General features: G+C 56.1%; 4 protein-coding genes across 4 annotated transcripts; 1 reads left to right on the forward strand and 3 right to left on the reverse strand.

Annotated features, from left to right (window-relative positions):
- Nucleotides 1-211: 211 nt before the first annotated feature.
- On the reverse strand, nt 212-5,713 carry PTSG_11987 (uncharacterized protein; the record flags this gene model as incomplete). Its single annotated transcript, XM_004995801.1, has 12 exons — nt 212-256; nt 609-764; nt 941-1,114; nt 1,368-1,477; nt 1,728-2,364; nt 2,593-2,651; nt 2,875-2,937; nt 3,255-3,340; nt 3,373-3,931; nt 4,322-4,445; nt 4,633-5,132; nt 5,560-5,713. 12 exons carry the CDS (start codon nt 5,711-5,713, stop codon nt 212-214), a joined length of 2,667 nt encoding a protein of 888 aa, XP_004995858.1.
- Nucleotides 5,714-6,295: 582 nt separating this feature from the next.
- On the forward strand, nt 6,296-7,303 carry PTSG_03279 (uncharacterized protein). Its single transcript, XM_004995802.1, has 4 exons — nt 6,296-6,439; nt 6,599-6,653; nt 6,837-6,880; nt 7,004-7,303. Exons 1-4 carry the CDS (start codon nt 6,380-6,382, stop codon nt 7,160-7,162), a joined length of 318 nt encoding a protein of 105 aa, XP_004995859.1. The 5' UTR covers nt 6,296-6,379; the 3' UTR covers nt 7,163-7,303.
- PTSG_03280 (uncharacterized protein) lies at nt 7,233-10,957 on the reverse strand. The gene is made up of 5 exons (XM_004995803.1): nt 9,193-10,957; nt 8,661-8,897; nt 8,370-8,435; nt 8,116-8,202; nt 7,233-7,876 (listed from the first exon to the last, which is right to left on the reverse strand). The coding sequence occupies exons 1-5, from the start codon at nt 10,942-10,944 to the stop codon at nt 7,757-7,759; spliced, it is 2,262 nt and encodes a 753-aa protein (XP_004995860.1). The 5' UTR covers nt 10,945-10,957; the 3' UTR covers nt 7,233-7,756.
- Nucleotides 10,958-11,091: 134 nt separating this feature from the next.
- PTSG_03281 (uncharacterized protein) lies at nt 11,092-12,760 on the reverse strand (the record flags this gene model as incomplete). Its single annotated transcript, XM_004995804.1, has 2 exons — nt 11,092-11,314; nt 11,566-12,760. The coding sequence occupies 2 exons, from the start codon at nt 12,758-12,760 to the stop codon at nt 11,157-11,159; spliced, it is 1,353 nt and encodes a 450-aa protein (XP_004995861.1). The 3' UTR covers nt 11,092-11,156.
- Nucleotides 12,761-12,891: the final 131 nt, after the last annotated feature.

A 12,891-nucleotide genomic window follows, 5' to 3' on the forward strand; every position in this document is an offset into this window, starting at 1 on the left:
CGACGCGCGCGTGCGTGCGTGCGTGAGAGACAGAGAGAGAGAGAGAGAGAGAGTGTGTGTGTGTGTGTGAGAGAGAGAGAGGCTGCTTCATGTGTGTAACAACACGGTGGAGGTTGATATGAAATAACGAGAAGCCAAGCGATTGATAATCGCAGCAGCGCGCGATGTGTCCACACGAGCCGTGATCATCGCAGGAGCACTGATCGTCGTGTCATGCAAAGAGGGCTGGCGATGGTCCTTGAAAGTCCACCTCCGCCTGGCATCAATGCAGAATGGGGAACACATCAAGTGAGGTGGAGCAAGAAGCAGCATGGGCACGAGAAAAGCCGCAGTATTCGTCGTGCAGGGAGGGAAAGAAGGCGAGGGAAGATGTTGTACTTTCAAGGGGATAACACACATACACAGAGAGAGAGAGAGGCACACACACACACACACACAGGCAGACACACAGACAAACACACAGACAAACACGCGCACGCGCACAAACACAACACACACAAACACGCGCGCACACACACACACACAGACAAACACGCGCACGCACACACACACACACACACACACACACACACACACACACACACACACACACACACGTCGGCACGTACGCTGGGGAAGCGACGGGCGAGCACATCCAAGATGGGCGGTTTGTTGTTCCTGCGCCAATCCCTCAATTCGGCGGCAGACACTTCATCCTCCGCAACCCAGTGGCAAAACCCGCACACGGACACGTGTTGTGCACACTCCTTGCAGAACTCTGCCTCCTGTGTTGCAGAAGCATTTTAGAGAACAGAGGAGGTGTGGTGAACAGTAGCACAAGTGACATGAGCCATGCGAGACGGGCAAAGACGAACACAGAGACACGCAGGCACATAACCACACACGCACACACACGCGCGCGCGCTCATACAAGTGAAAACACACACAGCACAGCTCGTACCGGGTCGTTGTACGCAGAGTAGACTGGCGGGCGCTTCAGGTGGCAGTCGCGACAGCGCCACTTCTCCCCAGGCGGTGGACGTTTGGTCCCGTCCTCCATGCACCCATCAGGGTGACACACAACCATGTACTCGGCCTTGCCCGTCTGCGAATTCGTGCGGGTGGTTATCACCTCCTGCAGTCGTGGTCGTTGTTGGTCGCAGCAGCAGCGGCAGGGGCAGTGACAGCGTTGTGGAAATGTGACATGTGGGGGATGAGCACAGGCCAGATGGCCAATTGTTGGGAAGGGAGGGGCAACGTGTCGAGGGAAGGCGGGCGTGTATGCGTGCGTTGACGTGCAACTGTGTGTGGGTTGTATTCGCATGCACAATCGCACAATCAGACAATCACACACAAACAGAAACACACACACACACACACACACGTACCTTGATGCGGCGTTTGCGGTTCTCTTGCTCGAGCGGGTTGTCTGGATCGGAGGTGGTGCCGCCAAGCGGATACAGAACAAACGTCGACACGCGCACGCTGTTCGCGGGATCTGATGCAAGGTGGTCAATAGTGGATCATGATGGTGGTGGTGATGACGATCAGGTGTAAGGTTAATGGAGGTGAAGACCACCACTTGCTTGGTTGGTGGACACACACAAACCACAAGCGCGCGCACGCACACACACACACACACACATTGACAGACAGACAGACACACACACTGAAGCACACACACTGAAGAACACACACACACACACACACACACACACACACACTGAAGCACACGTGCTCGCCCGTACCTGTGCGGTTGAGGCCGTTGCAGTGGTGCATGGTGTATGCAACGGGCTGTGCACCCACGGGCTGGCTCGCCTGCTCCTGCTGGTATGTCGCCATAGACGCTGCCATGGCCTGTCGCATTGCCTCGTCATCGTCGCTCGCGTTGTCATACAGCGGGTGCACGTTCCAGTCATCACCATCTCGCCCAAAGTCAAAGTTGGGGGGAAGCGCGAGCGGTCCGGAATTGCTCCCGTTGTCGCTGTCGGTAAACGCGTTTGTGCCGTTGTCGCTGTCGGTGAAAGTGTTCGTGCTGCTGTTGTTTGCAGCAGCTGTCGTGCTGGCGTCGTTGATACTGCCGTGGCTATCGTTGTGGCTGCTGCTGCTGTTGTTGATGTGTTCGTTGACGTTCTGGGCGGTGTTGTCGAACGTGAACGCGTTGGGTGGCGCACCTTGCGACATCATCCTGGCCAAGCCGGTGGCTGCAGCTGCTCCTGTTGTCAATGTTGCGGCGGCGGCGGTGGTGGCGCAGCCTGGGTTGGTGGTGACGACGGGGTTGTGCCTGCCGTCAGTGGACGAAGAGGAGGGGCTCGACACACCGGGACTGTCTTGCAGTGAGGCCGCCAGCGCCAGCTCCAGTGCTTGCTGCTCATCCATGGTCGGCTGCGTGTTTGTTTGTGTGTGTATGTGTGTGTGTGTGTGTGTGTGTGTGTGTGTGTGTGTGTGTGGTTGTGTGCGAGTGAGCCAGTCGGGGAGAGAAGGGGAGCGAGTGAGTGAGTGTGCGGATTTGAATCAGGATGCGGCTCACGCAGGTGCAGACAAGCTCGACTGCAGGAACACATGCGCAATTGTGTCAAGGTGCACGTGGACGCGATTGTAGCTGTTTCGCACGTCTTGCAAGGAGAGGTTTGAAGTTTGAGTGGCGAGCGTCGGTGTTGCCGTGTCATAACCTGTGTCCAAGGAACGGAATGTGAGACATTGAGCGGAAAAGAACAAGAGACAATAGAGCGAGGCTGGGTGTGAGGGAGAGATTCACAGACAATAGAAATCACCTCACACAACCCCGCAACATGTACTCATGCCTGCCACGATGCACACACACACACATACACATACACACACACAAAACGCACGCACACACACACAAAACACAACAGCATCGCATGCACGAACCTCTGGGACAGTGGCGCTTCGTTTCGTCTCCATCGCTCGCAGGGTCTTGGTCGGACCGTCGCTCTGAACAACGGAAACAGCAAAATGCCGCGCGCGACAGCAGAGAATGATGGGAAAGCGAGACGCCCGGGGGGGGGGGAGATGGCAACGAGCAGCAGCATGTATGGCATGACGTGACATGATGTGAAATGATGATGACACGATGCTTTGACGATCGTCATCCGCTATCTTGAACCCAGGCACAACACAAACAACAGATGACACACACACACACGTACAAGAACACAATGCACACACACATGCACACACACAAGAACACACACACACACACACAAGAACACACTGCACACACACAAATACACATGCAGAAAATGTCCAACCAATGACACACAGGCTCACTTTCGGAGCGCTTCTGCAGATCAAGACTGCCGTGCTGGCGGTGGACAATGTCAGCTGCTCTCGGGGTCTGCAGGAGAGAGTGCAAGGGCAGCCTTCAACTCATCATCCTCTTCATCGTCATCATCGCCGTGATCATCGTCGTCATCATCATCAATAGCGTGTGCACCGCCAGCAGTCCCAGTCACAGCATTGTGTCTGCGATCGTCCGCTGCCGCTGTTGCAGGAGCAACCGGAGTGGTGGCGACCGTGGCAGTGGTGGTGGCCTGGGCTGTTGATGGTAGCAGCGAGGGCGGCGCCTGTGTGATTGGCTGTGGCACAGGTGTATCCGCGGCAGTGTTCATGGCTGTGCTGGGGCCCTGCGCACCAGGCATTGTTGTTCGCACAGGAAAGGTTGCGTTTGGAAGCGAGTCCAGCGCGTGGGTCATATTCTGAAACCTATCCTGTTGTTGTTGTTGCTGCTGCTGCTGCTGCTGCTGTTGTTGTTGTTGTTGTTGTGGTTGTTGTTGTGGTTGTGCCACTGGTCCCGGGATGGCGGGAGGGAGCGGGTCCTGCAGTGCTGCTGCCTGCGCCAGCCCCTCAAGGTCGAGCGGCTGTGGCGGCGGCACAACCTGCAGCAGCGATTCGTCTGCACAGAACACAACCGTGTAGTGGTTGCCAGCTGACACGAACACGCAAGCATGTACGAGTACGTGTGTGTGCGAGAGAGAGAGAGAGAGAGAGAGAGAGAGAGAGAGAGAGAGAGAGAGAGAGAGAGAGAGAGAGAGAGAGTGTGTGTGTGTGTGTGTGTGTGTGTGTGTGTGTGTGTGTGAGCTGACCGTGGCAGATGTCGCATGGAAGAAATCACTTTGAACGAAGACGAGGTTCACGAGAATGTACAAGCACAACCAATCACACGCACACACAGACACAGACACACACACGGACACAGACACAGACACACGCACACGCACAGGCCCACACACACAGGCGCACGCACACACACACACACGCACGCACAACACCAACTCAATAAGCACACAGTGCACATTGCATGCCTCACTGTCCTCACCGTGAGCAACCCAGACTGGGTAGAGCGGGTTGAGGAAGCGCTGTGCGGGGACAAACGCTTCTTCAGATGTGAGGAAGCCAACACGTGGCATGCCGTCCCAACTTGCCCACGAGTCTTCATCAATCTGATGGAGATGGTGGTGAATGACAGCAAATGATGATGATCATCATTATCGTAATGATGATATTGGTGAGTTCGATGATGATGTCCATGAGCTCAACACGCCGCCAACACACACACACACACACACAAACACACACACACACACACACACAAGTACACCCCAAACGCACACACACACACACACACACCTCCTCCTTTGGGACGCCTGTGAGGATGAGGTTGACCAAAATCTGGTCGCACGTGCTGTCGGCGTACACGAGCGACGTGATGCCGGACATGGACTGGCGCACGCGCTCTAGGCCACACGTGAGCAGCAGCGAGTACATAAACTGCACAACCCCGCCCACGTCGGTGAACTCGCCCATGCGCGCGGCAATGGCTGCGCGCAGCTTGTCTGCGTCGTCAATTGACAGAACAACCGGTCGGCGCTGCTGGTAAAACGCGTCTGCCAAGCACGTGGCGGGCGCATCGGAGGGTGGCGCCGGCTCAAGGGACCGCACCACCAGCTTTGTTGGCTGCTGCGGGGTTGGCTTTGCCTGAAGCAGCGGTGCGGCGAGTGCGCGGACGAGCGCCTGTCGAACGTCATCTGGTGTGGCCACGGCAATGGCGATGGAGGGCGAGCCGTCCGACGGCCACAGCAGCTCCTGTAGCAACAGCGCCTGGACACCCGCCAGCAACCCGCATGGCCCTACACGTCGACACACGCATGTGCAGACCACAGCAGGTATGTTTGTGGGCTGTCATGAGGGCACAGGGTGGTCGACTAATAAGAGCACATGCTACAAGAAGCCGGGGGCATCGACTACAAAGTCGTGCACAGGCAAACAAGCACACACAGAGACAGACAGACAGAGAGGCAGGCAGAGAGGCAGAGGCAGAGAGGCAGGCAGAAAGGCAGGCAAACAAATGGGTAAAGGGACCAACAGACAAACACACACACACACAGACACACACACAGACACACACACACAGACACAGACACACACACACACACACAGGCACACAGGCATCGACACACATCGACACACACACACACACACACAGAGAACACACAGGGTTTATGGAGAACATGCTGCACCACAGTTAAGCACTTGAATTGTACGATTGCCAGATACCGTTTGCGTGTTGCTTGAAGAAGCAGTTTCCCTCTGGAACGGGCTCACAGCTGAAGCCTTGTGAGAAGTAGGCGCGTTGAGCGCCTGGGTTGTCTTCTGGCCATGTCACGCCACACAGCTCACGGTGCTCCTCCACGTCGAGAGGCTCTGCCATCGGTGTGTCGGGATTGAAGACTGTCGCAGACAAGTCAAGAGGGAAGGTAAAGGCTGCAGGAGGCACAATAAACAAATCGCTCCAAAAAAAAAAAAAAAAGGTCGCAAAGACACTGCGATGCCGCTCAGCGTTTGTCCTGCATAAGGAGCACAAGGAAGTGGTTCATGGTGTATGTGTGTGTATGTGCGCGTGAGAGAGAGAGAGAGTTGATGTCCAAGATAACCATGGATGGATGTGATGTGCTGGTGGTGCCATATCGCATGCATGGTGTGTCATTCTGTTTCAACTCCATGCAGTGGCCAACATTTCAGCGCGTTTGGAGTGCGTGAACTGTTAGATGGCACCCACAAACAACCCAAACACCCAAACACATAAACACACAAGGACATGCAATGGCAACCGCTCAACCGTAGACACAAAGGCACACGCTCACGGACGCACCGGCTGCTTGGATTCCTCTGCTGCGGTGAGGACAAGGACAACAACAACAGGCCAATCGACAAATGAGCGCGCGTCGGACACCACCAACACAACAAGGACACGAAAACAAGGCAAGTATTGGCTATTCGCCAATATCTTCAAACAATAATCGACAGGCAAGCGGAACAAGAGGCAAACAAGCAAGCAAGCAAGCAAGCAACAAGGAAGCAAGCAACAAACAACGCGATGGCGCACCACCTGCCTTCGTCGAACCCAAAGGCGTTCACGAAACCATACAAGCCGCTGGTGAGCGCACGCCTGTGTGCGTACTTTTGTATGTGTGCGTGTGTGTGTGCGTACGTATCAGTGAGTGAGTGAGTGATCGAGAGATGCTTGAGTTGAGCAGGTGCGTGTGCGTGTGTGCTGATGGTCACTCACACAACAGATGATCATCATGCTGGACAGTCGCAATGTCTGATGCCAACATGGAGGCCAACGTATGATACAAGCCCGCGCACAGGTTGGAACCTCACAGGCATCATGAACCCTAGTTGATCCCAAGGCTGGAATCGCACACTCGTCTTTCCTGTTTTGCTTGTTGCTCCTACTGAGACTCACAGCTATGGACCGTGCACGCAAACACACACACACACGTGTCGCCCTGCCTGCTTGGTTGGTTTTGTGTGTGTTCACCACACCACAGTGGTGCACAACTCGCAAGAATCACTCATCATCCGCCAGTTGAAGGTGAGTAACCACCTTTAGTTTTTTGAAGATCTGTCTTTGCAACAACGCATGCACACAACATCCCACGCCCACACACGCACACACGCACCCCCCGCCCAAACACACCTGATGCAATACGTGCAGAACGCGCGCATGAACGACAAACAAGGGGAAGGCGAAGGCAGCGACCGTGTGGAGTCGACACCCGAGCGGAAGGCGCGCGTAACAGACAGCTCCCCAGATGCGCGGCCATCAAGTACAGAAAAGCGGCCCAAGGTCTCGCAAAACGACACAAACTTGTGAACAATGCTTTTCCACATTGTGTGCTTACTGACTCTGCACGTGGTGTGTGATGTGCGAGAATATTCGACGTTGCGTGTGTGTGTGTGTATCATTCGTTGATCGGATCAGGCACTCATAGCAGTAAAAGACGAACAAATGAAACCAGCGTGGTCAAGCAAGAGGTGGAGGCCGGGAGGGGGGGGAGGGAAGAGAACCAAACCGATGCAGAGCAAGTGGCCAAGGGGCGGGCAAGTGAACGAACAAAGCAATCAAATCACCTAGGCAGTGGAAATTGGTGGTGGTGGTGGGGCGGAATACACACGGGTACATTACCACACACACTACACACACACACACATCAGATACCAGAGCGACAGCCATGTGCCTTCGACACAGACTCACTCACTCCTACCGCTGAAAGTGACATCACGTCGAGAAACACGACAACATCGGAGAGAGCACGACGCAGAGACAGGGACAGGGAGAGAAAAGGCAAATACGCGCACACATACACACACACTCTCTCGCACGCGCACACACACAAGCACAAACACACACACCCATACACAGACACACACACACATACACAGACAAACACACACCACGTGGCAGGATTTATGCGCTGGACTCTGAGCCGACGCCGTAGACACACGCGGGGCACTTCATCAGGCCGTGCTCGTTGCACGCCGTGCACTTGAGCTTCACAAGCTCCTTTCCAAACCGAGACATCATGCTCTGCCATCCATGCCAATGCAATGTAGTCGTGGTGTGTGTTGGGTGTGAGTGCAACAGGTGTAAGTGGAAGCGGAAAGGGCACTCGCTGCTTCGCAAACGCATGTAGTTGTAGAGCACGCGCACACACACACACACACGCGCGCGCACACACAGACACACACACGCACACACGCGCACACACAGACACACAAGCAAACGCGTGCACACAACCGTTGACGTGCTTGCTCGTGTGTGCTAACCTTCTTGTCGCCGCCACACCACGTGCACAGCACAAAGCGGCGGTCCGCACACACGTCGCAGTGGAACTCCTTCTCCTTCTTCCGGCGCTGTGGTGATGGTGGTGGTGAGATCACACGGGATGCGGATCGTTGGAGATGGGAAGGTTACTCCATGGAAGATGGAAAGCAACACACACACAGACACACACATACATACATATGCACATGCACACAGACACACACACACACACATGTGCACATGCACATGCACGTACCGGCACTTTGGCGAATTTTCCACGGAGCTCATCGTTCTCATTCATACGATGCAGGACTTCCAGACCCTGCGGTGAACGGCAGTGGGGTGACGTGAGGAGGTGTTGTGAGGCGAGCAGTAGTACGGCACACAGACACACATTGACACACACAGACACACACAGACACACAGACACACAGACACACAGACACACAGACACACACACACAGACACATAGCCAACCAACAGAGTGACAAGAACAAAACAAAACCCAACTGAGCAACCAACGCAAAAACAAGACACGACCACGCACCCCCATGTGGTGTCCGTTGAGAAAGAGCTGTGGCACCGATGCACCGGGCAGCCGCTCGCGAAGTTCGCGCTGATAATCGCGACTGAGGGTGATGTCTCGCTCCTCATACTGCACAAGGAGCCCGTGAAGAATCTTCAGCAGCTGCTGGCAGTTCCAGTATGTTTCCTTGACGGTGGATACGCTTGTTGTGTACACAACAATCTTCCCGCCGACGCGCTCGGCCTCGGCCTCCTCTTTCTGTCAAGCGTGATGCATGATGCAGGCAGGGGGTCGGCGTTGGAAGCGGAGGTGAGGGTGGCGAGGACAAAGCGGGCGGGTAACAGGGGTCACAAGTATGCAGCAACACACACACATACACATGCACAGGTGCATGCACAAACACGAAAACACAAACAAACAAACAAACAAACAAACAAACAAACAAACAAACAAACAAAAGCACAAAAAAACAAACAAACAAACAAACAAACAAGCAAGCAAGCAAATACACACACACACACACACAAACAAACAAACAAACAAACATGCGCACCTCACGCAGCTCGTCTGCGAGCGTCTTCTCCTTGATTTCCTCCGCCTTCTTCATAAAGAACTTGCGGAAGCGCCCAACAACGCCCTTTGGCGCAACAACCGTCGACCGACGGGCACTGCTGCTGCCATCACCAACACCACCAACACCGCCGCTGCCCGAGCCAAGGTTGATCATGGAGCGGCCGCGTGGCGTCGCCGGCGCAGACGTGGAGATGGTGGCAGCGCGCTGCGTGAACCGCATGCGGAGGTCGGCAATGGACCCCCGCTTGCCGACAACCGTGCCGCGACGTGACACAATCACGTCCTTGTTCTCGTTGCGCGGGTCACCCGCGTTGTCGGGCTTGCTGTCTGCCGCCGACGATGGTGATGACGACGCCGCCACCATCCCTGGTCGCGCCATGAGGTTGGCGCTGGACGCAGCGGGCGTCGCAGGACACGACTGCGCCATGGCCCTGCGCGTGGTCGTTGTTGCTGCTCCTGCGGTGCTGGCACCAGGCTGCTGATCGTCTGTGGAAGCGGCGTTGTCCTGGTCGCTCTTGGGCGGTGTCATGCCCACGTGGAACGTGAACGACGACGACTCGCCAGCACGCCCGCTGCCGACGGAGGCGCCACTGCCCTTGGTTGGCGACTGAAGTGTACTTGGTGGAGAGCGAGGGGAGTGCATAGCGTGCGAAGATGCAGAGGGCGTGGTTGGCCCTGATCGTCCCGCCACAAACGTGAGCGGCATCTCCGCTGTCTCAACTGCCGACGCCTTGCGTACGCCAGGCACGTCGTTGGTGTCATTGTTGTCCTGCGCATCACGATCGCGCCCAGATGTGGCTGGCGTTTGTGGTGCTGTGCTGCTTGGTGCTGCCGTTGCACCTTGCTGTGGAGTCGTTGTTGGCGCTGCGGTTGCTGCCTGTGTCGTTGCAGATGTGACAGCAGTTGCAGATTGGTTTGCAGAGCTGTCGCTGTTGCTCGTGGTCGTGGGTGGCCCTTGCGCTGGTGCTTGGGCCTGGGCGACCACAGGAGCCGTCATGGCTGTGTCGGGAACGTGTGGTGCTGCGGAGGACTTGGGAGCAGTGCTCGTGAGTCTGGATGCTTGGTCACCACCTTCGTGATCGTTCTGTCCCCGCTGCACGGCCTCCACCTGATCTTGCTGTTGCTCTTGCCGCTGCTGTTGTTGCTGGTGGGCCTCTGTGGGTTGCCGCTGCGGCGGTTGTGGTGCCTGTGGCTGCTGTGTTGGTTGTTGTTGCTGCTGCTGTTGGTGGTGGGGCGGTTGTTGTTGTGTTGGTGGTGTCGATGATGAGGGCACAGAGGACTGTGCTTGATTCTGATCCGTCGCTATTGCGGGAGCTGTGGTGGGTGGAGGGGAAGATACGGTGGATTGCTGGTGGGGTTCACGTGTTGTAGTACCTTCCTGCTGGCCTGCTTGTGACGCTGAGGATGCAGGTGCTTGATGTGTGTCCAGCACGGCAGATTCCAACGTCGCCTGCACGGTGGTCAATGTCGCCTCGTTCTCATTGTAGTATGCCTTTTTCCCTGAGTCCTCTGACTGCTGTTGCTGTTGTTGTTGTTGCTGCTGTTGCTGTTGTTGTTGTTGTTGTTGCAGGAGTGCTTGTTGTTGTCGTTCTTGTTGTGATTCCCCTTCTTCCCTGTTGACATGTGCCGCTTGCGCTTGCGCCCTCCGCTCACCTTCCGCTGTCGCATCCATCCTTGTGTGTCGCTGGTCGTCTTGTGCTCTGAATCCGCTCCAACACAGCACGATGGCCATTTAATGGAAGTTGTTCGCAAATTATCTACAGAGCGCAGCGTGAAGGATGTTGTTGTTGTTGTGACACATGACTTGTTGCTTCTCCCACACACCACCGTGCCTGACTCAGCGTTCTCACATCAATCAACAACGTTCACGTGACCTGTTTACAGTAGCTTTCACTCCACTTTCATGTCCCTGCTACCAGTCACGATGTACAGTGCACCGTCATGCTAGCGGCGGCGGACGGTGCGATATGCAGAGGCGAGGCGACGCCATGATGAGAGAATGGCCAGCCCTGTTGGAACAAACAGCGGCACATACACCGCATACTTCTGGTCCTCGGGAAACAAAGAGGACGCCAGCAGCCCAGGGTCGTACGCAGATGCCTCTGCAATGCGACAGCATGTGGCACGTGGTGTGTAGTGTGTCAGCGTGTGTGGTGTGGTGTGTGATGTGGTGAAAGGGGCGAAGTGAGACAAGAAGTGAGGTGGGTAGGTGTTCGTTCACAAGCGAGGGAAGAAAAGAAGAGGAGCACACGCAAACATGAACAGGCACACACACACACACACATACACACACACACACGCACACACACGCACACACACAAATGCGCACACACACAAATGCGCACATGGTCACCTGCGTGGTGGTGCGCCTGGCGGGCGTGTGCGAGAGCAGCAGCCCAGTCTCCGCTTTCCGCTGCCAGTTGGGTGGCGTGTAGTTCATCGCACGCCTGCTGCGCCACGGCAGCAAGCCGCTTGTCCACAACGAGTGTGGGCAGGCTGTCCAACAGGGCAGAGAAGCTCAGCAGCAAATCGCGCGCTGCGGTCACCAGCCGCTCCAGCAGCACGCCGCGCGCCGCACCCATCTCGCGCGGCAGCAGGGCTGCCTTGTCATCAACATGAACACGCGGGCACACGCCCATGATGTTCCTCAAGAAATGTACAAAGTGCGGCAGAGCGTGCTGTGCAGACAGCGTTGATCTCCGCGACCGTTTTCCAGCGCTGTCGTTGCTGCTGCTGGGCATTGCATCGGCGGTTTCCTTATCACTGGCGCTGTGGTCTTCGCAAGGCGTCTGTGGTAGCAGCACAACGCCGCCCCAGCCAGGCTGCCAGTATGACCTGGACGTGTGTTGTTGGTGCTGCTGTTCCTGCGGGGCGCCTTGCCGCTGCTTGGATCCCGGGCAAGCTGGTACGTACACTGCCAAGTTGACGGTGCACGTTGTCTGCACACTGCCCACGGTTTGAAACACGTGCGCCAGGACCTCCCGTCGTACATGGCTGCTGTGCTGCTGCTGTCGTTGGGAGAGTACTGGCAGGGCTTGCGCGGCTTGTGTGTGAAATTCAACGGCCGCAGCATCCCCCAGGATGGCGCGCAGTGACGGATCGGCGTCCCGCAGCCGTGCACGCAAGTGCGTCGTGTTGTCCCAGGCCACGAACGTTGCCTGCGGGCGCGCGTTCAAGATAGTCACGAGCAGTCGCGGTTGGACACAAAGTGGCAGCGTCTGCGTGTACTTGCTCGAGCAGGAGGACAACTGTTTCGGGTCAGCATCAGCAGCATCGGTCGTGTCAGAGTTCGTGTTGGTGTCGGTGTTGGTGTTGGTGGTGGTTGCGTTGGTGTGGTGAGCGAGGGCCTTCAGGATTGCGTCGACGGTCTGTTCAATGTGGACGCCTGTGCCGACACTTCTACTGGAGATGTCAGGCGGCAGTGGTTGTCGCTCTGGCGTTGTGCTGTGGATCCAAACGGGGACACAAACACACAAGCACAAGCTCGACACACAAGCCACTGCCGCCACAGCAGCAGCTGTTGGCTTCTTGTTGGCAGCCGTCATCATCGTTGGTCGGTGATGAAAATTGACGAAAGTCTTAAACAAATTATCCTCACAATTTTCGTCTGCCAACGCACAGTTTGAACGGTTGCAGGATCGAGTGGGAAGTTGTCGCAGAACAGAGATAGAGGAGACAG

Source organism: Salpingoeca rosetta (genome assembly GCF_000188695.1).
Source record: "Salpingoeca rosetta unplaced genomic scaffold supercont1.7, whole genome shotgun sequence".
Lineage (NCBI taxonomy): Eukaryota > Choanoflagellata > Craspedida > Salpingoecidae > Salpingoeca > Salpingoeca rosetta.